Below are 26,406 nucleotides of genomic sequence, written 5' to 3'. Positions count from 1 at the left end.
ATTAATATTGGCAATGGTACTTGACTGAATAACTAGGATAAGTTGTTTTTACACCAGTAACCAAAAACCCCAGTTAGTCATCTTAGAATTCCAATTTCAAGATTTTTGTCTTCATCTTTGATTTTCAACAGTTACAACTATGATGTAATTCTATGTTTTCCTTTGTATTTATACTGTCATCAGTTCACTGAGCTGTTTGACTTGTGAGCTCATGTCTTTCATGAATTTTAGAAATTTCTCATCCAACATCTATTCCAGTATGTTTCTTCCCCATTTAGTATTTCCTGTCCTCTTGGGAATCTTCAAACATATTTTAGACCATTTGATGTTGCACACACGCTTAATTTATATTGCCATATCTTTATCTTCATGTCTTTTTCTTAGTTCACTCAATTAATCCTTTATATCAGACATTTTATTTTTAATTCTAGAATAACTGTTTATAATCTTTTGATTTACCTATGATGAGTTCAACACTTTTATACGTTTCTCCATTTTAACTAATTTCTTTAACGTATTTAAAATAGTTATTATAACATCTTTCTCTGTTGTTGTGAATTCCAACATCAGAGCTGTCTATGAGTCTGATTTATTCATTGAATTTTTGTGTATGTGTGTGTACCAGACATTGTGTTTAAAAGAATCTTTGAAAATGAAGTAATTTTTATTTATTTATTTATTTTTTAATTGAAGGATAATTGCTTTACAGAATGTTGTATTTTATTTTTATTACAAAGAATGAACATACCTATATCTATATTTTGTAGCAAGTGTGAAGGTTAATTACTTCAAACCAATCAGGAATTGACCTGAGTTGTGACTATATAGTATCATTAATCAGTTTCAACTCACATCTGTTTTCTACAGTTTTGATATTTAGCTCTGTATCATGTGCTTGGCAGATACCTCTTTCCAGCAGAAATGTCTCATACAACCATTAGAAACATGGGGAAATATTTCTCTGCTTTCAATCTGCTTATGAGCCTCCCTCACCATCACATCCATGAGGGAAAAATCAGCAACCAAGAAAAACTATTTCTGCATTTGAAACTCTTCCATATTGCAATAAAGCATATGAATTCATGTCTTTATCAAGAATCCTTTTTATTAATGTAAGAGATTAAGTTTCAGAATGCAGGAAGAAGTTATAATTTTTTTCTATTTTCTGATAGCATATTCTGTCATTTAGAAATCAAGAGAAAAAGCTAGCCAATGGGGAGAAGAGCAGGGCCAATGAGGTTCTAAAGAAGTTGGGAAAGGATGAATGTGCAAAATTAGACTGATATTTCAAAATGTTGACTTTTCCATTAGCCTTTTTTCAGCCTTCTTATCCTCTTCCACCCATGTGGTTCTTATTCTGCAACTGTTTTAGAATAATTATCTTTATCCCTTTAAGTCTGATACTTAGATAGATAATAAAGCAGGGTTGTAGCAAGAAATGACAGCATGGGGATAAAACAATTACAGTAAGAATAAAAACTTCTGTTGCAAAATGAATGGAGAAATGGGAGAGGCCCCAAATTAGCTATTTTATGAAAAAACTCCCCAAAAATGGTCTTAAGGAAAATGGAAGTCAGTAAGGTAGTTCAAAAAAAGATCCACCAAGGAATGGATAAATGCCAGATTTTGCTCAGTTTTCTTAACATTTTGTCCAGTACTTAGCATATATAAGATATGTGATAAATATTTGTTTAATCAATACATACTTTTTGCGTGATCATCCAACTAAATAGATTGAAAATGCTCACTTTCAATGTAAGTAAACACTTTATAAGTGTTTCTGGACTGGATGAATTAATTCTGCCAAGAATACTAGGTTCCACTCTTCTTGTCTAAAGCTCAGATGATCAAAGTGGATTTTAATTTTGTAATAATGTATGACAAAGATATTAGCCTTGAGTGTGACTAAATATTACCTGACAGGTTTTGTTTGTGTGTGTGTGTGTGTGTGTGTGTGTATGTGTGCGTGTGTGTGTTTGTTTTTAATCTTTTTTTTTTCTTTACACTATTCAGTAGGTTTTTTTTTTTAGTTATCTTTTTTATACATAGTATAAAGTATACATGTCAATCCAAATCTCCCAGTTTATCCCACTCCTTCCTCCCCCTCTTGGTGTGTAAATGTTTGTTCTCTATGTCTGTGTCTCTATTTCTGTTTTGCAAAGAGAGTCAAGCTCTTCACATTAATCTTTGTAAAATAATAATAGGAGAAACACCAGACTCTATGGTTTATCTTGTGCTCTGTTTAGACTCATAGTAAAATTTATTGTGCTGAGTCAATGATAGTGTCACAGGATGAAAGAGCTTCTGCCAACGTTCTAAATTCTTCACTATTCTGTCTGCATGTTTGATGAGACATATTGTGAACTGTGTTTCAGATACAGTGTGTGTGTAACTGTTGAGCCAGTTACAACTGGTCATTGTTAATCTTGGAACTGAATTTTAGGTCAGCATGGTTAACACAGTCAGATTACTTGAGAGATTCTGTCATGTACCTTTGTCCTACTACTTAGCATTTTAGTATTTACACGGCGACATTGTATCATCACTATCCAGAGGTTGTGAAAAGAATATCATGGGGTACAAAACTCTGTGCTTTGGACTGACTTGTATTCTTTGTGCTTTTTATATTTTTACACCAATCCCAGAAAACATTGAAGAACCATGGAAAGTAAGGATCACGGATGCCGCTATAAAAACTACTTCACTTGTGGTAAAATTTTTTTTTTTCCCCCAGGGAATTGGGATTCCTTGTTACAAGCACATGTAAAGTTTCTTGTAATTAGTATTTTGAAAATGACTTTTTTAGGATAAATCATTCAAATATTATTAATCTGTTTAATTTAATAAATCATTATAAACTCTACTGAATCTGTATAAAACATGGGAGATAAAATTTTGCTGGTAAAATAAATACAAAATATACTGTGCCAAGAATAAAAGAAATAATATTATTTAAGTGGAAAATTGAAGGTATTTTAAAGCAATTTATATTTTATATTCCTGAGAAAAACTAACCATGTATTTTCTTAAACTTACTCATGTATACTGTTTATGTTTTTATATTTTAATGTACATTTAGTACCTGTATTGTTTTAGTGTCTCTATCAGTCATTTTTAAAGTTTTTAGTTTCAGAACTCTGAAATGACTAAATGAACTTTTTAATGTGGGTTATAGTTATTAGTATTTGCATTAGAAACTGACCTCATTAGATAACAATTCCCTGGTAGTCTAGTGGTTAAGGTTCCACACTTCCATTGCAGGGGGCCTATGTACAATTCCTGGTAGCAGAACTTAAATCCTGCATGCCCCGCAGTGTGGAAAAAAAAAGAGAGAGAGAAGCCCCAGTCTGGGGCTTTTCTTCTCATTGTCTTAAGTTACACAGTAAAAACTTTTACATGTCATTGAAGTCCAATTTAGCTTTACAAAAAGTAAAGCTTTCCTTCTTTAACATTGTATCTAAGAACTTTTTACCTAATCTAAGATGACTGATTTTCTCCTATCATGTCTTCTGAGAGGTTTGCAGTTTTTCATTTTACATTTAGGTACTGGATTCATTGGGCTTTCCAGGTGTCTCAGTGGTAAAGAATCTGTCTGCCAATGCAGGAGACGCCAGAGACACAGATTCAGTCTCTGGGTCAGGAAGATTCCCTGAAGTAGGAAATGGCAACCCATTCTTGTCTGGAAAATTTCATGGATATCAGTGCCTGGCAGGCTACAGTCCATGGGGTTGTAAAGAGTCGGACACTGAGCACACACTGCATTGGATCCATTATGAGTTAATCTCTATATAATGTGTCAGGAATTGGTTACAGTACATTCTTTTTGCATATGGATGTCCAGTTGTTCCATAATCATTTGTTGAAACACTTACTACCTTTCTTCATTGAATTGCCTTGTATCTGTGTCAAAAATAAATTGGACATAGTTGTATTATTTTTTTCCTTTTTATTAAAAATATTTATTTATTTTACCCTGTCAGTCTTAGTTGTGGCATGCAGAATTTTCATCATGTCATGTAGGATCTTTTCTTGTGGTGCACAGATTCTAGTTGTGGCACACAGGGTTAGTTGCTCCGAGGCATGTGGGATCTTAGTTCCCAGACCAGGGATAGAACCTGTGTCCCCTGCACTGGAAGGCAGATTCTTAACCACTAGACCACCAGGGACGTCCCTGTGTTGGTTTATTTTTGAACCGACTCCTTTCTCTTCCCTTGATCTGTGTGAGTCCAGCTTTTCAGCAATGCTACACAGTTTTGATTACTTTAGCTTCTCAGTAGTCTTGGAACCAGGTTGTAGGAGTCCACCAACCTTTCTTAATTACCAAAATTGCTTTGATCATTATAATTAATCACCATTAATCATAATTTTTAGTAGTGACTAAAAATTCTGATGAGCTTTTTGTCTGAAATTTGTTGACTCTGTAAACCAATTCAGAAAGAGCTGTCAGTTCAACAATATTGTCTCTGATCAGTTTATGAATATTTCTCAATTTAATTAGGTCTTTAATTTTTTCCATCAGTGTTTTTCCATCAGTATTCAGCAGATAAAGACTCTATATGTATATTGTTATATAACTAAAAAATTTAATTTTGGTGCTGTTATAATTGATACTTTTTAAAATTTTGATTTCCTTTTGTTTATTGCTACATTTGAAATGATGTTTCTTATATATATTCACTTGTATATTTTGTTCAGACTGAACATGCTTATTTGTTTTTTAAGGTTTTTGGTAAATCCCATAATATTTGCTTAGATAATTGTGTTGACTGGAAATAGAGAGAGAGAAACTGTTATCCTTTTCTTTCCAGCCTGTGTGACATTTTCTTTCTCCGCCTTAGTACCCTGACTGGGACTTCCCAGAATTCTGTTGAGTAGAGAGCAGACATCCTTGCCTTAGGAGGAAGCATTCAGTCTTTCACTATTAAATATGATTTTTTTTTGTAGATATCCTTTATCAGATTAAAGAAGTTTCTTTTTATTATAAGTTTGCAGAGATTTTTTTTTTTATCAAGAATAGGTGATGAGTTAAGCCAAATTGTTTTTCTGCATCTGTTATTATAATTATATATTAGGATGAGCATATATAATTTTTCTTTCTGTATTAGTATCATGAATTACATTGATTTACAAATAGTGTACTAATCTTGCATTTCTGGGGCAGAATTCAGCTGATAATAATGGATTGTCATTTTTCAATATCAGGGAATGTTATTTAATATTTTGTTAAGGATTTTTGCTTCTATGTGTGTACACGCTCAACTGCTCAGTCTGACTTTTTGCAACCACAAGGACTGCAGCCTGCCAGGCTCTTCTGTTCATGGAATTTTCCAGACAAGATACTGGAGTGGGTTGACATTTCCTTCTCCAGGAAATCTTCTGACCCAGGAATCAAATCAGCCTCTTGTTTGGCAGGCGGATTCTAAACTGAGCCACCTAGGAAGTGTGCATGTGTGTTTTTATTTGAAATCAAAGTAGTATTTTAGAGCTATTTAGAAATGTTAATATGCTGAAATTTTTACTTCAAGGCTGTACTATGTGGACCAGCAGAGTATTTATGATTCATTATTCCTTAAGTAAATATCATTTTTTAAGTTTGGTCAAGTTATTTCTATCAGAGAACCTTTCCTTTCTTTTTTTCAATTTAATTTTGTTTTTTTAATTAATTTATTTTAATTGGAGGCTAATAATTTTAAAATATTGTGGTGGCTTTTACCATACACCAACATGAATCAGCCACAGGTGTACAAGTGTCCCCCCATCCTGAAACCCCCTCCCACCTCCCTCCCCACCACAACCCTCTGGGTTGTCCCAGGGCACCAGCTTGGAGTGCCCTGCTTCATGCATTGAACCTGCATTGGTCATCTATTTTACATATGATAATGTACATGTTTCAATGCTATTCTTTCAAATCATCTCACCATCTCCTTCTTCCACATAGTCCAAAAGTCTGTTCTTTACATCTGTGTCTCTTTTGCTGTCTTGCATATAGGGTTGTCATTACCATCTTTCTAAATTCTATATATATGTGTTAATATACTGCATGGTGTTTTTCTTTCTGACTTACTTCACTCTGTATAATAGGCTCCGGTTTCATCCACCTCATTAGAACTGACTCAAATGTGTGTGTGTGTGTGTGTGTGTGTGTGTGTGTGTGTGTGTGTGTGTTTAATAGCTGAATAATATTCGATTGTGTATATGTACCACAACTTCCTTATCCATTAGTCAATGGACAACTAGGTTGCTTCCATGTCCTAGCTATTGTGAACAGTGTTGCAATGAACATTGGGATACAGGTGTCTCTTTCAATTCTGGTTTCCTTGGTGTGTATGCCCAGCAGTGGGATTGCTGGATCATGTGGCAATTCTATATCCAGTTTTTTAAGGAATTTCCATTCTTCTCCATAGTGGCTATACTAGTTTGCATTCCCACCAACAGTGTAAGAGGGTTCCCTTTTCTCCACACCCTCTACAGCATTTGTTATTTGGAGACTTTTTGATGGCAGTTTTTCTGACTGGCATGAGATAGTACCTCATTTTGATTTTGATTTGCGTTTATCTGATAATGAGTGATGTTGAGCATCCTTTCATATGTTTGTTAGCCATCTGTATATCTTCTTTGGAGACATGTCTGTTTAGTTCTTTGGCCCACTTTTTGATTGGGTTGTTTATTTTTCTGGTATTGAGCTGCATAAGCTGCTTGTATATTTTTGAAATTAATTCTTTGTCAGTTGTTTCATTTGCTATTATTTTCTCCCACTCTGAAGGCTGCATTTTCACTTTGTTTTCTTCAATGTGCAAAAGCTTTTAAGTTTAATTAGGTCACAGGTGTTTATTTTTGCTTTAATTTCCATTATTATGGGAGGTGGATCATAGAGGATCATGCTGTGATTTATGTCAGAGTGTTCTACCTATGTTTTCCTGTAGGAGTTTTATAGTTTTTGGTCTTACATTTAGATCTTTAATCTGTTTTGAGTTTATTTTTGTGTATAGTGTTAGCAAGTGTTCTAGTTTCATTCTTTTACAGGTGGTTGACCAGTTTTCCCAGAACCACTTGTTAAAGAGATTGTCTTTTCTCCATTGTATATGTTTGCCTCCTTTGTCAAAGATTAGGTGTCCATAGGTGCATGGATTTATCTCTGAGCTTTTTGTTTTGTTCCATTGATCTATATTTCTGTCTTTGTGCCAGTACCATACTGTCTTGATGACTGTAGCTTTGCAGTATAGTCTGAAGTCAGGCAGATTGATTCCTCCAGTCCATTCTTCTTTTTCAAGATTGCTTTGGCTATTCCAGGTTTTTGTTTCCATACAAATTGTGAAATTATTTTTTCTAGTTCTGTGAAAAATACCATTGGTAGCTTGTTAGGGATTGCACTGAATCTTTAGATTGGTTTGGGTAGTATACTCATTTTCATGATATTGATTCTTAGAATCCACAAACATGGTATATTTATCCATCTGTATGTATCATCTTTGATTTCTTTCATCAGTGTTTTATAGTTTTCCAAATATAGGTCTTTTGTTTCTTAGGTAAATTTATTCCTAAGTATTTTATTCTTCTCATTGAAATGGTGAATGGGATTGTTCCCTTAATTTCTCTGTTTTCTCATTGTTAGTTTATAGTAATGTAAAGGATTTCTGTGTTTTAATTTTATATCCTGTAACTTTACTATACTCACTGATTAGCTCTAATAATTTTCTGGTGGTATCTTCAGGGTTTTCTATGTAGAGGATCATGTCATCTGCAAACAGAGTTTTACTTCTTCTTTTCCAATCTGGATTCCTTTTCTTTCTTTTTCTTGTCTGATTGTTCAATCTCTTTATTTTTCTCCCATCCATTTCTTATAGGCTCTTTTGTAAAACATAATTTAGCAATTACTTATATGTAAAGGAGTACAGTAGAAGTGAGAAATAGATTTAAGGGACTAGATCTGATAGACAGAGTGCCTGATGAACTATGGATGGAGGTTCATGACATTGTACAGGAGACAGGGATCAAGACCATCCCCATGGAAAAGGCATGCAAAAAGCAAAATGGCTGCCTGGGGAGGCCTTACAAATAGCTTTGAAAAGAAGAGAAGCAAAAAGCAGGGAGAAAAGGAAAAATATAAGCATCTGAATGCAGAGTTCCAAAGAATAGCAAGGAGAGATAAAGCCTTCTTCAGCTATCAAAGCAAAGAAATAGAGGAAAACAACAGATTGAGAAAGACTAGAGATCTCTTCAAGAAAATTAGAGATACCAAGGGAACATTTCATGCAAAGATGGGCACAATAAAGGAAAGAAATGGTATGGACCTTACAGAAGCAGAAGATATTAAGAAGAGGTGGCAAGAATACACAGAAGAACTGTATAAAAAAGAACTTCCAGACCAAGATAATCACGATGGTGTGATCACTCACCTAGAGCCAGACATCCTGGAATGGGAAGTCAAGTGGGCCTTAGGAAACATCATTACAAACAAAGCTAGTGGAAGTGATGGAATTCCAGTTGAGCTATTTCAAATCCTGAAAGATGATGCTGTGAAAGTGCTGCACTAAATATACCAGAAATTTGGAAAACTCAGCAGTGGCCACAGGACTGGAAAAGGTCAGTTTTCATCCCAATCCCAAAGAAAGGCAATGCCAAAGAATGCTCAAACTACTGCACAATCGCACTCATCTCACATGCTAGTAAAGTAATGCTCAAAATTCTCCAAGCCAGGCTTCAGCAATATGTGAACTGTGTATTTCCAGATGTTGAAGCTGGTTTTAGAAAAGGCAGAGGAACCAGAGATCAAATTGCCAACATCCGAGGATCATTGAAAAAGCAAGAGAGTTCCAGAAAAACATCTATTTCTGCTTTATTGACTATGCCAAAGCCTTTGACTGTGTGGATCACAATAAAAGGTGGAAAATTCTTCAAGAGATGGGAATACCAGACCACCTGACCTGCCTCTTGAGAAACCTGTATGCAGGTCAGGAACTAACAGTTAGAACCGGACATGGAACAACAGACTAGTTCCAAATAGGAAAAGGAGTAGGTCAAGGCTGTATATTGTCACCCTGCTTATTTAACTTCTATGCAGAGTACATCATGAGAAATGCTGGGCTGGAGGAAGCACAAGATGGAATCAAGATTGCCAGGAGAAATATCAATAACCTCAAATATACAGATGACACCACCCTTATTGCAGAAAGTGAAGAGGAACTAAAAAGCCTCTTGATGAAAGTGAAAGAGGAGAGTGAAAAAGTTGGCTTAAAGCTTAATATTCAGAAAACGAAGATCATGGCATCTGGTCCCATCACTTCATGGGAATTAGATAGAGAAACAGTGGAAACAGAATCAGACTTTACTTTTTTGGGCTCCCAAATCGCTACAGATGGTGACTGCAGCCATGAAATTAAAAGACGCTTGCTCCTTGGAAGGAAAGTTATGACCAACCTAGATAGCATATTGAAAAGCAGAGACATTACTTTGCCAACAAAGGTCTGTCTAGTCAAGGTATGGTTTTTCCAGTGGTCATGTATGGGTGTGAGAGTTGGGCTGTGAAGAAAGCTGAGCGCCAAAGAATTGATGCTTTTGAACTGTGGTGTTGGAGAAGACTCTTGAGGATCCCTTGGACTGCAAGGAGATCCAACCAGTCCATTCTGAAGGAGATCGGTCCTGGGATTTCTTTGAAAGGAATGATGCTAAAGCTGAAACTCCAATACTTTGGCCACATCATGCAAAGAGTTGACTCATTGGAAAAGACTCTGATGCTGGGAGGGATTGGGGTCAGGAGGAGAAGGGGACGACAGAGGATGAGATGTCTGGATGGCATCACCGACTCTATGCACGTGAGTTTGAGTGAACTCTGGGTGTTGGTGATGGCCAAGGAGGCCTGGCGTGCTGCAATTCAAGGAGTTGCAGAGACGGACATGACTGAGCGACTGAACTGATTGACTGAAAGGAGTATAATTGCACTCATCTCACACGCTAGTAAAGTAATGCTTAAAATTCTCCAAGCCAGGCTTAAGTAAAACATGAACCATGAACTTCTGGTGTTCAAGCTGGTTTTAGCAAAGGAAGAGGAACCAGAGATCAAATTGCCAACATCTGAGGATCATCAGAAAAGCAAGACAGTTCCAGAAAAACTTCTACTTTATTGACTATGCTAAAGCCTTTGACAGTGTGTATCACAAGAAACTGCTGAAAATTCTGAAAGAGATGGGAATATCAGACCACCTGACCTGCTTCTTGAGAAATCTATATGCAGGTCATGAAGCAACAGTTAGAACTGGACATGGAACAACAGACTAGTTCCAAATAGGAAAAATGAGTATGTCAAGGCTGTATATTTTCACCCTGCTTATTTAACTTCTATGCAGAGTACATCATGAGAAATGCTGGGCTGGAGGAAGCACAAGCTGGAATCAAGATTGCCGGGAGAAATATCAATAACCTCAGATATGCAGGTGACACCACCTTTATGGCAGAAAGTTAAGAAGAACTAAAAAGCCTCTTGATGAAAGTGAAAGAGGAGAGTGAAAAAGTTGGCTTAAAGCTCAACATTCAAAAAACTAATATCATGGCATCTGGTCCCATCACTTCATGGGAAATAAATGGGGAAACAGTGGAAACAGTGTCAGATTTTATTTTTCTATTTTCCCAAATCACTGCAGATGGTGATTGCAGCCATGAAATTAAAAGACGCTTGCTCCTTGGAGGAAAAGTTATGACCAACCTAGATAGCATATTGAAAAGCAGAGACGTTATTTTGTCAACAAAGGTCCATCTAGTCAAGTCTATGGTTTTTCCAGTGGTCATGTATGGATGTGAGAGTTGGACTATAATGATTACTGAGCACAGAATTGATGCTTCTGAACTCTGTTGTTGGAGAAGACTCGAGAGTTCCTTGGACTGCAAGGAGATCCAACCAGTCCATCCTAAAGGAAATCAGTCCTGAATATACATTGAAGGACTGATGCTGAAGCTGAAACTCCAATACTTTGGCGACCTGATACAAAGAAATGACTTATTTGAAAAGGCCCTGATGCTGGGAAAGATTGAGGGCAGGAGGAGAATGGGACAACAGAGGATGAGATGGTTGGATGGCATCACCAAATCAATGGGCATGGGTTTGGGTGAACTCCGGGAGTTCATGATGAACAGGGAGGCCTGGCTTTCTCCGGTTCACGGGGTCACAAAAATTGAGACACGACTGAGCGACTGAACTGAACTGAAAGAGGAGTACCTGTAGTATATATCACAGTGGTCTGGAAAAATATATTTACATCTTGTCAATAGCTAGACATCTAACTTGGGTCAGAAACTGGGACTTTCTAGGTCTCAGTATCCTCATCATTAAAGCAGACAGCTTATATGATTTTTTTAAAACCTCATAAAATTATAGTAACCTCAGATAGCTATAATATTAAATGCTGTGTAATGTTCTTTTCCCCCACAGTATTTCACAATTCTTTTTTTGTGACTATTCAGTGGAAGATACTACAAAGATATTAGAAACCTACCAAAAACAGTAAAGAGAGCTTTATTCCAATGGCATAGAATTTACAAATAATGTGTTTTTCTTTTCCTCCAAGTCTTTATTAAAAACAGGAATGTGTTTGCAGTTCAAAAAACGGGCATAGCTTTATTAATAAAGTGATAAGTATACACTTTCTGAAATTTTATATAAATTAATTTACAATCAGTTAAATGAAAATATTTTGAATACCCATACAAAGAAGTTGCAAATCTTTTCTCAGATAATTTTTCAGAGAGGGAGAGGGTGGGAAGATTTGGGAGAATGGCATTGAAACATGTAAAATATCATGTATGAAACGAGTTGCCAGTCCAGGTTCAATGAACGATACTGGATGCTTGGGGCTGGTGCACTGGGAAGACCCAGAGGGATGGAATGGGGAGGGAGGAGGGAGGAGGGTTCAGGATGGGGAACACATGTATACCTGTGGCGGATTCATTTTGATATTTGGCAAAACTAATACAGTTATGTAAAGTTTAAAAATAAAAAAAAAAAAAAAAAGAAATAAGTAGACCAATATAAGACAAGCTGCAAGTAAATTGATCAGATTACTCATTTAAAAAACACTATATATGTGGATTTATTTAGAAGCAACTATATGGAAAAAGCAAGAGAGTTCCAGAAAAACATCTATTTCTGCTTTATTGACTATGCCAAAGCCTTTGATTGTGTGGATCACAATAAACTGTGGAAAATTCTGAAAGAGATGGGAATACCAGACCACCTGACCTGCCTCTTGAGAGATTTGTAGGCTGGTCAGGAAGCAACAGTTAAAACGGGACATGGAACAACAGACTGGTTCCAAATAGGAAAAGGAGTACATCAAGGCTGTATATTGTTACCCTGCTTATTTAACTTCTATGCAGAGTACATCATGAGAAACGCTGGGCTGGAAGAAGCACAAGCTGGAATCAAGATTGCCGGGAGAAATATCAATAACCTCAGATATGCAGATGACATCACCCTTATGGCAAAGTGAAGAGGATCTAAAAAGCCTCTTGATGAAGGTGAAAGAGGAGAGTGAAAAAGTTGGCTTAATACTCAACATTCAGAAAACGAAGATCATGGCATCTGGTCCCATCACTTCATGGCAAATAGATGGGGAAACAGCGGAAACAATGTCAGACTTTATTTTTCTGGGCTCCAAAATCACTGCAGACGGTGACTGCAGCCATGAAATTAAAAGATGCTTACTCCTTGGAAGAAATGTTATGACCAACCTAGGTAGCATATTCAAAAGCAGAGACATTACTTTGCCAACAAAGGTCCGTCTAGTCAAGGCTATGGTTTTTCCTGTGGTCATGTATGGATGTGAGACGTGGACTGTGAAGAAAGCTGAGTGCCAAAGAATTGATGCTTTTGAACTGTGGTTTTGGAGAAGACTCCTGAGAGTCTCTTGGACTGCAAGGAGATCCAACCAGTCCATTCTGAAGGAGATCAGCCCTGGGATTTCTTTGGAAGGAATGATGCTAAAGCTGAAACTCCAGTACTTTGGCCACTCCTCATGTGAAGAGTTGACTGATTGGAAAAGACTCTGATGCTGGGAGGGATTGGGGGCAGGAGGAGAAGGGGACAACAGAGGATGAGATGGCTAGATGGCATCACTGACTCGATGGACGTGAGTCTGAGTGAACTCCGGGAGTTGGTGATGGACAGGGAGGCCTGGCGTGCTGCAATTCATGGGGTCACAAAGAGTTGGGCACAACTGAGCGACTGAACTGACTGATAGCATATGTGTTAGGATGTACAATGAGACCTGTACAGTATTATTATATTTATTTAATTTTTTAATATTAAAAACATTTTGTTTGGGGTATAGCCAATTAACAATCCTGTGATAGTTCCAGGTGAACAATGAAGTGACTCAGTCATACATATACATGTATCCATTCTCCCCCAAACACCCCTCCCATCCAGCCTGGCACATAATATTGAGCAGAGTTTCATGTAATATAAAATAGGTTTTTGTTGGTTATCCATTTTAAATATAACAGTTTGGCATGACCTTCCCCAAATCCTTGACTATCCCTTCCCTTGGGCAGATGTGAGTTTGTTTTTTGTCTGTGAATCTCTTTCTGCTTTGTAAGTAAGTTCATGTGTATCGTTTCTTTTTAGATTCCACAAATAAGGGGTGTCATATAATATTTCTCTTTCTCTCTCTGACTTACTTCACTCAGTATGACACTCTCTAGGTCCATTCATGTTGCTTCAAATGGCCTTATTTCATTCTTTTTAGCGACTGAGTTATATTCTATTGTATATATGTACCACATCTTCTTTATCCATTCCCCTGTCAATGGACATTTAGGTCGTTTTCATGTCTTGGCTATTGTAAACAGTGCTGCAATTAACATTGAGGTGCATGTATCTTTTCAGGCCATATTCTTTCCTGGATATATGCCCAGGACTGGGATTACAGGGTCATATGGTAGCTCTACTTTTAGTTTTTTAAGGAACTTCCATATTGTTCCAATAGTGGCTGTACCTATTTACATTCCCACCGACAGTGCAGGAGGGTACCCTTCTTTTCACATCCTCTCCAGCATTTGTTGTTTGTGGATTTTTTGATGAGAGTCATATTGACTGATGTGAGGTGATATCTCATTGTAGTTTTGATTTGCATTTCTCTAATAGCTAGTGATGTTGAATATCTTTTCATGTGCCTGTTGGCTATCTGTGTGTCCTCTTTAGAGAAATGTCTATTCAAGTCTTATGTCCATTTTTTGAGTGGGTTGTTTTGATGCTATTAAGTGTCATAAGCTGTTTATAAATTCTGGAGACTAACCCCTTATCAGTCACATCATTTGCAAATATTTTCTCCCCATCTGTGGGTTGTCTTTTTGTTTATTGTTTCCTTTGCTGTGCAAAAGCTTTTGAGTAGGTACCATTTGTTTATTTTTGGTTTCATTTTTATTATTCTGGGAGATGGATTGAAAAGATATTGCTGTGATTTATGTCAGAGAGTGTTCTGCCTATGTTTTCCTCTAAGAGTTTTATAGTGTCTGGTCTAATATTTAGGTCTTTAATCCATTTTGAGCTTATTTTTTGTGTATGGAGTTAGTGTGTTAGTCACTCAGTCATGTCCGACTCTTTGCGACCCCATGGACTGTGGCCCGCCAGGCTCCTCCTCTGTCCATGGGATTCTCCAGGCAAGAATACTCGAGTAGATTGCCATTCCCTTCTCCAGTCTGAAGTTAAAGAATGATCTAATTTCATTTCTTTACATGTGGCTGTCCAGTTTTCCCAGCACCATTTGTTGAGAGACTGTCTTTCCTACATTGTGTAGTCTTGCCTCCTTTGTCATAGATTAATTGACTATAGGTTCATGAGTTTATTTCTGGGTTTTCTATCCTGTCCATTGATCTATATTTCTATTTTTGTGCCAATACCATACTGTTTGATGACTGTTACTCTGTAGTATTAGTTAGGGAGCCTGATTCCTCCAACTCTGTTTTTCTTTTTCATGATTGCTTTGGCTATTCAGGGTCTTTTGTGTCTCCTTACAAATTCTGAGATTTTTTTTTTTTTGTCCTAGTTCTCTGAAAAATGCCAATGTTAATTTGATAGGGATTGCATTGAATCTGTAGTTTGTCTTTAGTAGTATAGTCATTTTGACAATATTGATTTTTTTTCAATCCATAAACATGGCATATCTTTCCATCTGTTTGTTTCTTCTTTGATTTCTTTCATCAGCATCTTATACCTTTCAGAGTACACGTCTTTTGTCTCTTAGGTAGGCTTATACTTAGGTATTTTATTCTTTTTGATGCAACAGTAAATGGAATTGCTTCTTAAATTTCTCTTTCTGATCTTTTGTTGTTAGTGTATAGAAATGAAACAGATTTCTGTGTATTAATTTTGGAACCTGCAACTTTACCAAATTCATTGATGAATTCTAGTAGTTTTATGGTATTATTCATTTTTTATTTTTCCTCTTTGATTACATATTACTAAAAACTGAAATACTTAAAGTTCTAAATTTTTTTGTTTGTTTTGACAGGCTACGATATTGGAAAAAATAGGCCTTAAAAGATTTGAAGATTTTTTGGCCATAATAGTAAAACTGGACTATACACAACCAATTTCAGACGAAAATGTTACAGTGATGGATACAACATTTAATGATATTCCAGTACGTTTGTACTTGCCAAAGAGGAAGAGAGAAAGCCAGAGACCAGCTGTAATTTTTATTCATGGTGGTGCCTTTGTCTTAGGAAGTTACAGTAAGTACTTTTTATATAAGCAAATGTGTGTGAGTATATGTGTTTGTATGTGCTGCACATTATAAGTATTTATATTAAAATAATTTTTGTATATTATATTTGGCAGAACTTTTGCTGATATAATTTATGTTTGTAAGTAAGTGTACTTAGCAGAGAGATAAACTGTATCAGTCAAGGTTCATATATGTATCTTCATATACTTTTTTGTAAATAAATCACAAAAATATCAGGTGAGATTTTTTGCCTTAAAAAAGTTATTATCAAATAAAGTTACACTGACAATGTATAATGGGAGATTCAAGCAGTAAACTTAAAGCTTAGGTTTGAAATTACCTAATGGCCTGATTTTAGGTTCAGAAAAACAGAAGTGAATAAGATGATTTAAATGTTTGTTCAGAAGTGATAATATCTGCAACTTCCAAGTAGCAAATACATATTCATATTGTAGACAGTGATGCATCAACACTTATCACTTTGAGGCTTAGACTCCAATGCATATTTTTGAACTTGAAAAATAAAATACACCTGAGTGATCAAGTTCCTCTCCTCAAGTATATTCCTGTCTAATGTTTGGAGATGATTCCAAGAGGTATGATGGAATAGCTAAGACAGTTACACACTCATACACATTCCCAAACAGACACAAACTCAAACATGCTCAAACATATACACACACACTCACAAACACACATATATACACAGTTGCTTTTAGACTATTGATATTATTGATTCACCATACAGCACAGAATATAATTGATATTGTATTGAAGGAACTCCAAAATGTAAGAAACAAATGAAAAGACTCCTTTCACCAAAGAGACACAGCCTGAATGATCATACCCAGAATTTTGACTTTGTGATCTGTTAACATTTCAAAATAATCACAAATGCTACAGTAGTTGGGTGAGTGCGCCACTCTTATTTGATAGATACTCACTATATTAAGATCAGAGAAGGTGATGGCACCCCATTCCAGTACTCTTGCCTGGAAATTCCCATGGATGGAGGAGCCTGGTAGGCTGCAGTTCATGGGGTCATGAAGAGTCGGACATGACTGAACAACTTCACTTTCACTTTTCACTTTCATGCATTGGAGAAGGAAATGGCAACCCACTCCAGTGTTCTTGCCTGGAGAAGCCCAGGGACAGGGGAGCTGCCGTCTATGGGGTCGCACAGAGTCGGACACGACTGAAGTGACTTAGCAGCAGCAGCACAATATTAGGATAGGTATTATTATCATGCTTTTAGAGGTAAGGTAGCTACAGAATGGTTCAGTAATTTGTTCCAAGTCCTATTAGCAAGTGGAGGAACCAAAACCCAAACCAAGGCCTGTCAGCAGGATCAACAGGTTTAACCCTCATACCACTGGTGAGCAGTTTCATCCTACAAACCCTCAAGGTGGTTTCAAGATGTTGTCTCTTGTGTGTATTTAGTTACTGTCCTTCATATCAATGCCACTTTCAAAACCTCATGCTCTTTCAAGTTTCTCAGCTTATCCTCCCTCATCTATCAAGGATGTCTGTGCAAATTCAGCACCCATCTATTCTTTACTCCTTGCCAACCATATGTGTCCTCAAAAATTATAGACTGTATTAATTCTTAACTTTACTTCTTTCTACTTATACTGTAGAAAAATGCATTTTTATCTTTGCTAAGATTTAATCTCTTTTTTGTCTGTGGTCATATTTCCTACTATTGTTAAGATTTTAGTCAGTATTTTTCTTCTATCTATAAATGTGTCCTCTCTATTGGCACTTAAACATGTTACAACATCTTCTTATCACTCTGTTATCTTTCTCAGGCTCATTTTTATACACTGTGGAATCCAATTTCTCCTTTAAGACTTCTTAAATTGTGTAATTTGACAATGATCCCTCATCTTTGCTTCACTGAAATTCTCTGCTCCCTTGGTTTCTATGAAACCAATTTCTTTTGACTTTTGCCTCTCCCTCTTAACTTCACATGCTTCTCCTTTAAAATAAAGCAAACATAAACAAATGCACAAAATGGGCCTGTTTTTACATTTTATAAATGTTTGTGTTCTCCAGTAGTCCTTTCATTAGTTTTTGACTCCTCATGCTCTTTTATTTAGACCTTTCCACTTTTCAGCACTACCCCTCACACCTATGCTGTTGATTTCCAAAGCTGTACCTCCAGCTGTAACCACGGTCCTAAGTTTAAGATCAATATATATAGAACTTCAGAGCTTGCCAGTATATTTGGAGGAACCACAGGCGATGGCACCCCACTCTAGTCCTCTTGCCTGGAAAATCCCATGGATGGAGGAGCCTGATAGGCTGCAGTCCATGGGGTCGCTAAGAGTCGGACATGACTGAGGGATTTCCCTTTCACTTTTCACTTTCCTGCATTGGAGAAGGAAATGGCAACCCACTCCAGTGTTCTTGCCTGGAGAATCCCAGGGATGGGGGAGCCTGGTGGGCTGCCATCTATGGGGTCACACAGAGTCGGACATGACTGAAGTGACTTAGCAGCAGCAGCAGATAATTTAAGGTTAGCATGATTAAACCACCTGAATCATATCTAGTCCCCACCCCAATAGTCTAGGAAAAAAATAAACCCAAATAAACAACAAAAGTAAAAACAACTTCAAGAAAACAAGCAGAGGAACTACTCCTTAGCTGTTGTTTTATCAATGTGAGAATTACAGTCAATTACTTATTGTTACTTAGCATCTACCAATTCTGTCCACCTGTCTTCCTAAATAGCTTTTTCTCTCTCCATGCTTAAAAAAATTATCATTTTTATTTCCTTCTGTTGCTTCTCCTTTTTTTTTTTTTTTTTTTTTGCTCACCACCATTTCCTTGTTATGTCACCCTTTTTCTAATTTGCTTCTGTTATATGCAAATCTGGTAATAAATTTTATAACTAAATTCTTTGGTAATATCTATCACCTTGTTGACAAAGAAATCTTTAGTGTAGCATCCAAGTACTGGTACAGGTATTCTTATTTTCCAATGTGGTTTCATTTTATAGCCTATTTCTCTCTCAATACTTGTTTCAATTGTACTTAACAGTTAATTCCCTGAGCTCTAAATGTATTCTCATGATTCTTTGAATGTATTTTCTTCTTCAATGACCTTCCCTATTTGATGGCAGCCATCAAATCTTTCATCTCTGGATCCTAATATGTGGCAGCAGGAAAAGTGAAAATATGAGGATTCCACCAATTAATCATATTTCTGTCATGTTTCACAGTGTTGTTGGTTTTCATTGCCATTTATTTACAGGGTAGACTTTCATATTAATTTCTTCATTTCAGAGCATACACCTGTGGACCTCCTGAATAGATGGACGGCAAACAAAGTTGATGCTGTTGTTGTTGGAGTGGAGTAAGACAGTGATTTTTTTTTTTAGTATTATAATTCTTGCCCTTGTGACATAGTTTTCATTTCCAAAGAAGGCACCCAAGCCTCCCAAAGGACTTGGAACCTAGGGATCTTATATTTATGTTAGTAACTTTTACTAATGTTACCTTATCTTATCTTACTGAAAGTTACCTAGTTTCTCTTCAACCTCTGTCATTGGACAGACTTCTGAGAGTCACCACAGGCTGAACATCTTTGGCAACCCAACTGTGGTACTTCTAGAAATGTCTAAGTGGTTAGCTACCCATTATATATTTGGGATGTTGAGTTTTGTGAAGTTTTTTATTTTTTTTTTTTTGAGTTGGTGATAAAAGATTAATTTTATAGACATTCTTTTTTCACTGAAGTGCCATTGATTTATCATATTGTGTTAGTTTCAAGTATACAGCAAAGTGATATAGTTACACTCATATATATCCTTTTTTAGATTCATTTTCATTATAATTTATTAGAAGATATTGGCAACATAGATGCTCTTAATTGGAGAAACATCAGATGAAAATGTTGGGACCATCTGAAAATTTAAAATCATTCCAAAATGAGAGAACTTAAGTGCTAGTGATTTTTGCCCAAATTTCCAACAATACACAAGAAAGACTAGCAAATGTCCAGCACTGTATGATCTATTCAGGGGTTCTCTGTATTTCATCTTCATAATGAAGTTTCCCCCCTCCCCCATTTTCCAATCAGTTAAGTAGTACAGAAACATACTTAGAGACTCCTAGCCCAATGGCGAACAGAGAACATAGTAGTATTTTTGTTAATTGAAAACTTAAGGGTATTACATAGAAAATACAAGTGGAACCACTGCTGTTCTACTCACTAATGCTGCTGTAGGGCAACCAGAAGAATTGGATGTTTTCAGAGATACGTCTAATTTATAATAATTAGGATGCTCTCCTTTTCTCTCTATAATTGAACCTAATATACCACTTTATTATTTTAAGATACTTTTAAAATTGTGATGTGTATTGTACTGAGTTTAAGAATTCAATCAGTTACTTCTGATATTTGTTCTTTTTTTGTACCCTGAAGAACATTTAAAGTAACAATACATTTTTGATATGTTATTTTCCTTAATTTATACTACATTTCAGATATTTTAGATATAGTTACAATATGACAAGATTGCAAGGGTCATCAGGTCAGCATATGGCAACCCACTCCAGTGTTCTTGCCCGGAGAATCCCATGGGCAGAGGAGCCTGGTGGGCTGCAGTCCATGGGGTCGCTAAGAGTCGGACACGACTGAGTGACTTCACTTTCAGTTTTTACTTTTGTGCATTGGAGAAGGAAATGGCAACCCACTCCAGTGTTCTTGCCTGGAGAATCCCAGGGACGGGGGAGCCTGGTGGGCTGCCGTCTCTGGGGTCGCACAGAGTCAGACATGACTGAAGCGACTTAGCAGCAGCATTGACATTATTAATTCACCAATTCTTTTGCAAAGTAAAATTACTAGTGTAGAGTAAGATTACCCAATCTTACTAAGTAAGTAAGATTACCCAATAGAGTTTACTTCACTATTAGAAGAAAAAATTATATATATATATACAGTGTACATTTGGGTACATTAACAGATGCTCTAATAATTTGCCTTAGAATGCCATTTACAGCTGTCATGCAAGATCGCTTACTATACTTAAATATTTATTTTGAATTGTGTTTTCAGGTCATATGTAAGCTCATACTCATGTACTCAGCTTATGATACAAATTCTGATAACAGAATTCTACTCTGTAAAATTTTTACCTATCAAAATGAATCCGCCACAGGTATACATGTGTTCCCCATCCCGAACCCCCTAATACAGTTATGTAAAGTCTAAAAATAAAATAAAATTAAAAAAAAATTTTTTTTACCTAGATAAATTTCTAATATGACACCTACAAATCATTTTCTCTCAGATTTGCTGCTTTTAAAATCTAGTGTGCACTCCCAAGAATGATTGTAAAAATATTAGTCACCAACTCCATAGAGAATCTGATAAATGTTACAGAGCATCTCTCTTTGATTGCACTTTTGCTGAAAAATTTACATACAATTTTATGAGTATAAAGACAGAATCCTGATCTCTTTCATCTCCCATAGAACCCAATATCTTAAAAACGTTCTACAAGAATCTACATTTTATTTTAAAAACAGAAGTTAGTAGGAAGTCCAGGTATGACTGGTGAAACTAAAGATTCAAAGTAGGGCCAATTTTGTTCTCTGGACCTACTGATTAAATTGAGAGATACGTGGATATATGCAACTGAAGTTTAATCCTATATGCTTTGTTTCTTTTCTTTTTTTTCTGAAGCCCTAGACTAGCTCCTCAATATCCATTTCCGGTTCCCTATGAGGATGTTGTTTCTGTGGTCAAATACTTTCTACAGGATAAAATTCTTGCAAAATATGGAGTGGACCCCAATCGAATTTGTATTTCAGGTGATAGTTCTGGGGGTACACTTGCAGCAGGAGTGGCTCAACTGGTAAGCTGTATGTGTTATATGTTATATATATTTATAACACATACACACATGCTATAACTCTAACACAAAATCACTTTCTTTGGTAGGATATTTTTATTGGTTTTATATTTTAAGCTGTTAAGTGGAATAAACAGAAAAAACCCTCCTGTCCTTTTACATAGTTTTACCATTAGACAATGTGGCTTTAGCAGCATTGAGGAAAAGTGACATATAATACTAAATAAGGCTTTTAATTAGTCAACAATTTTGAAGGAAACAGAACAATGTCTAGGAACCACTGTTTAATATGACAAGGGATTTTTTGTTCTCCTTACGTATTGTAGTTCATGTATTTCAGTGGAATGCTAGCAGACAACATTTGGGCCACAAGGCATGCTTGCTTGGAAGAATCACTACTGTAATAAAGAAAATGGTCTATGTTAAAACCATTGCTGTGTGCAGTTAAATAATAGTTGTCCCCAATAACTATTACAGTTGAAAAATGGATTCAGTACAATAGATAATTTTTAACCCCAAAAGTAAATTTTATGGAGCAAAACTAACATAAGAAAAAGGATACCTACCAGTAAAACCAGCAGGCTCTTCTAACTCCTCTTGTATGACTTTGATAATAGCCTGAGAAAGTATTGGTTGAGTTTCTGTTTCATTTTTGTTTTTGGGTTGCTGTTGTTCCTTCCACTCTGCTTATGACATGAGCCGGTTGATTTAGAAAATAATCTGTATGGAGGACACTGGGAAGGGATCAAGGGCATAAGAGAGATTGTTAGACAAATTTGTTTTTCTTCATTGTCTTTTTGAAACCATGCCCTCATTATACCTTGAGTGTGTAGTTTGCAGTTGGTTGGATATCACATTCCCTTGTGAGGTTCTACTGGGGTTAATTTCAATTAATTCTTATTTTGTATGTCAGTTACTTCTGGGAGGGGTTAAGATTAAGAAACACCCTCCAGAGACTGAGCCTTTCATGTGGAGTGGCAACTGGTATATTCATTTCTACAGATGTCACTATTGAGGCTGTTGGTCTGGGGTTAGGCTCCTCACATTACTTGTAAGTTTTCTTCTTTAGAGTGTAGGAGTAAAATCAAAGGAAAGGAAAATATTCGGTGGCTCATCTAACCCCATGGTTGAGATATTAGGATGCTTCTTATTCTGTAAGAAAGAAAAACTTCAGATACAATGCTCTATGTCTTTTTTTGCCCTTCAAATTTTCCTTAATTACTATGCTTATTGGAGAAGGCAATGGCACCCCACTCCAGTACTCTTGCCTGGAAAACCCCATGGACAGAGGAGCCTGGTGGGCTGCAGTCCATGGGGTCGTGACTGAGCGACTTCACTTTCACTTTTCACTTTTATGCATTGGAGAAGGAAATGGCAACCCATTCCAGTGTTCTTGCCTGGAGAATCCCAGGGATGGGGGAGCCTGGTGGGCTGCCATCTCTGGGGTTGCAAAGAGTCGGACATGACTGAAGCAACTTAGCACACATAGCACTATGCTTATTTCCCACCACACTACACTGTTTTCTCCAAAATATAAGCTGTTTATTGTGCATGTGTGTGCTCAGTCACTTCAGTCATATATGATTCTTTGTGGCCCCATGGGCTCTAACACACTAGGTTCCACTGTCCATGGAAGTTTCCTGCAAGAATACTGGGGTGGGTTGCCATTTCCTACTCCAGAGGATCTTCCTGACCCAGAGATCAAACCCATGTCTCTTGTGTCTCCTGCAATGAAGGCAAATTCTTTATCACTAGTGCCACTATACTGTTTTTTCCAAAAGACAAGTTGTATGTTAGGAATATTTTTTTTAACTTGATCGAACTCCATTTGAATTTAGTTAATATGTGAGTTTGAGCAATGATATTCTATTATTACATTCATTATTTATTCTCAGGTTACTGAGGGTCAGATTTTTCAGTATAGACTACTTGTCCATAGGAATTACATAATTATTTTTTTATTTGGTTGTCATATGTGAGTAAACCTGTGTGTGAATCATTATTGATGAAGGTGGCATGACACTTTTTAAAGCACTCAAAGTATAACTTACTTCAGTTCAGTTGCTCAGTCATGTCCGACTCTTTGCAACCCTATGAATCGCAGCATGCCAGGCCTCCCTGTCCATCACCAACTCCCGGAGTTCACTCAGACTCACATCCATCGAGTCTGTGATGCCATCCAGCCATCTCATCCTCTGTTGTCCCCTTCTCCTCCTGCCCCCAATCCCTCCCAGCATCAGTCTTTTCCAATGAGTCAACTCTTCGCATGAGGAGTGGCCAAAGTACTTGAGTTTCAGCTTTAGCATCATTCCTTCCAAAGAAATCCCAGGGCTGATCTCCTTCAGAATGGACTGGTTGGATCTCTTTGCAGTCCAAGGGACTCTCAAGAGTCTTCTCCAACACCACAGTTCAAAAGCATCCATTCTTTAATGCTCAGCTTTCTTCACAGTCCACCTCTCACATCCATATATGACCACTGGAAAGACCATAGCCTTGACTAGACAGAACTTTGTTGGAAAAGTAATGTCTCTGCTTTTCAATATGCTATCTAGGTTGGTCATAACTTGTCTTCCAAGGAGTAAACGTCTTTTAATTTCACGGCTGCAGTCACCATCTGCAGTGATTTTGGAGCCCCAAAATATAAAGTCTGACACTGTTTCCACTGTTTCCCCATCTATTTCCCATGAAGTGATGGGACCAGATGCCATGATCTTCGTTTTCTGAATGTTGAGCTTTAAGCCACCTTTTTCACTCTCCTCTTTCACTTTCATCAAGAGGCTCTTCACTTCCTCTTCACTTTCTGCCATAAGGGTGGTGTCATCTGCATATCTGAGGTTATTGATATTTCTAACTGCTGCGAAGTCGCTTCAGTCGTGTCCGACTCTGTGCGAACCCAGAGACGGCAGCCCACCAGGCTCTGCCGTCCCTGGGATTCTCCAGGCAAGAACACTGGAATGGGTTGCAATTTCCTTCTCCAATGCATGAAAGTGAAAAGTGAAAGGGAAGTCGCTCAGTCGTGTCCGACTCTTAGCAACCCCATGGACTGCAGCCCTCCAGACTTCTCCATCCATGGGATTTTCCAGGCAAAAGTACTGGAGTAGGGTGCCATTGCCTTCTCCGATATTTCTAACTATGAGGTACTATATCATTCTTATAATTATTTACATAAGAGCTGATGTGATGGGAGGAAAGCTTCCTACTCCTATAGCTTGGAAGGCTTGGACTCATTCACATTTTACTGTGTCTTTTTTCAGATACAGAATGATCCAGAATTCAAAAATAAACTGAAAGCACAAGCTTTAATTTACCCTGGCTTACAGGTAGTTGATGTCTCTATGCCATCTCACCGAGAAAATGAGCATGGTCCATTTCTGTCAATGAAACTGGCAATCAAACTTGCATGCTTATATTTTACCCGGGATAAAGCACTCCCCCAGGCAATGATGAAAAATCAACACATGCCTCATGGATCAATGCATCTGTTCAAGTTGGTAAACTGGAGCACCTTCCTTCCTGAGGAGTACAAGAAAAACCATGTATATACTGAACCAATTATTGGAAAACTTAACCCTTCATATTCAATACTTTTGGATAGTAGGTTATCACCCTTGGCAGCCAATGAGTCCCAGTTGCGAAATCTGCCCTTAACTTACATCCTTACCTGTGAACATGATATTCTAAGAGATGATGGACTTATGTATGTCTCACGACTTCAAAATGTTGGAGTTAAAGTTTCTCATGACCATATGGAGGATGGAATCCATGGAGGTTTATCATTCATGGCCGCACCATTTTACTTAAAACTAGGCATTAGAATAAAAGATAAGTATATTAATTGGCTAGAAGAAAATCTGTAAGTAGTACATATAACTAACTAGCTAATTAGTGTTATAGTGCAAAGGCTATGTTTTGAGATTTGTGAATTTAAGTGACAATATGATGTTAGTTTTGATCAATCAAGGTTTAAATCAAAGCATAATTATTGTGTATCTTTGAAAAAAATTAATTTCCCTAATCTTAGATCTTGCTAAAAGGAAGACATATTTATCCTAATAAATGTCATTTATTCAGTGTGATACATGTTAAATATTCACCAATTTCACAATGAAGTATAAAAATAAGTATGATTATAGGCAACATACACATGATAGTTTACGACAGGAATGGTAATGGTGAATGAGAAGTAATTTTAAGAAAGGAAAATTGCAATGGCTTTTAGATGGGGTTGGGAAGTAATACCTTTCAAGCTTTTTTTTTTTATCATTTAGTGGTCTGTACATTAATTTTATCCTCTTTGTGTAAATCATTAGTTTTCTTTTACTCACACAAAATCTGCTTTCAGACATATTGCTAGCCTTCTTTGCTGATAGAGGGAAAAGGCCAACATCTAAACTGTAAATCCTTTAAAAGCCTAAATTTTTAGCCCTTACTCAAACGTTTAGCAACATCAACCCAGAAGATAGATGAGTTACTCCACTGATTTCTATGTACTGATTATCCAAGATGTTCCCTCACCAATTGTACATTGCAGTAAGTATTGGGTATTCTATTATTTTGAACTTCTGCAGTGATACATTTATCTTCACAGAAAGCTATGTAACTACAAAAATATTTAACTGATGATATCTGGACCTATGGACTCTTCTGTGATAATGGGGTCCACACTCATGTTAATCTAGATGAACCTCACGACTAAAATTCATTCCCATTGCTGCCGCTGCTAAGTCGCTTCAGTTGTGTCCAACTCTGTGCGACCCCATAGACGGAAGCCCACCAGCCTCCCCCGTCCCTGGGATTCTCCAGGCAAGAACACTGGAGTGGGTTGCCATT

At 36.8% G+C, this 26,406-nt stretch overlaps 1 protein-coding gene across 1 annotated transcript; it reads left to right on the top strand.

Moving 5' to 3' along the window:
* Positions 1–2,558: 2,558 nt before the first annotated feature.
* LOC102393898 (arylacetamide deacetylase-like 2) lies at positions 2,559–26,406 on the top strand. The gene is made up of 5 exons (XM_006075620.3): positions 2,559–2,710; positions 15,501–15,723; positions 19,004–19,073; positions 21,408–21,579; positions 24,831–26,406. The coding sequence occupies exons 1-5, from the start codon at positions 2,573–2,575 to the stop codon at positions 25,431–25,433; spliced, it is 1,206 nt and encodes a 401-aa protein (XP_006075682.1). The 5' UTR covers positions 2,559–2,572; the 3' UTR covers positions 25,434–26,406.

This window comes from Bubalus bubalis, chromosome 1 (assembly GCF_019923935.1).
Source record: "Bubalus bubalis isolate 160015118507 breed Murrah chromosome 1, NDDB_SH_1, whole genome shotgun sequence".
In the NCBI taxonomy this organism is placed as follows: Eukaryota; Metazoa; Chordata; class Mammalia; order Artiodactyla; family Bovidae; genus Bubalus; species Bubalus bubalis.
Note: the sequence above shows the minus strand (reverse complement) of the source record. Positions and strands in the feature narration are given on the sequence as shown.

Excerpts from the sequence above, each read along its gene's own strand:
- LOC102393898 (XM_006075620.3), top strand. The coding sequence starts at position 2,573 with ATGGGGTACAAAACTCTGTGCTTTGGACTGACTTGTATTCTTTGTGCT. Across the intron at positions 15,724-19,003 it reads CTTTGTCTTAGGAAGTTACA|AGCATACACCTGTGGACCTC; the intron begins GTAAGTACTTTT and ends TCTTCATTTCAG. Across the intron at positions 19,074-21,407 it reads GCTGTTGTTGTTGGAGTGGA|CCCTAGACTAGCTCCTCAAT; the intron begins GTAAGACAGTGA and ends TTTTTTCTGAAG.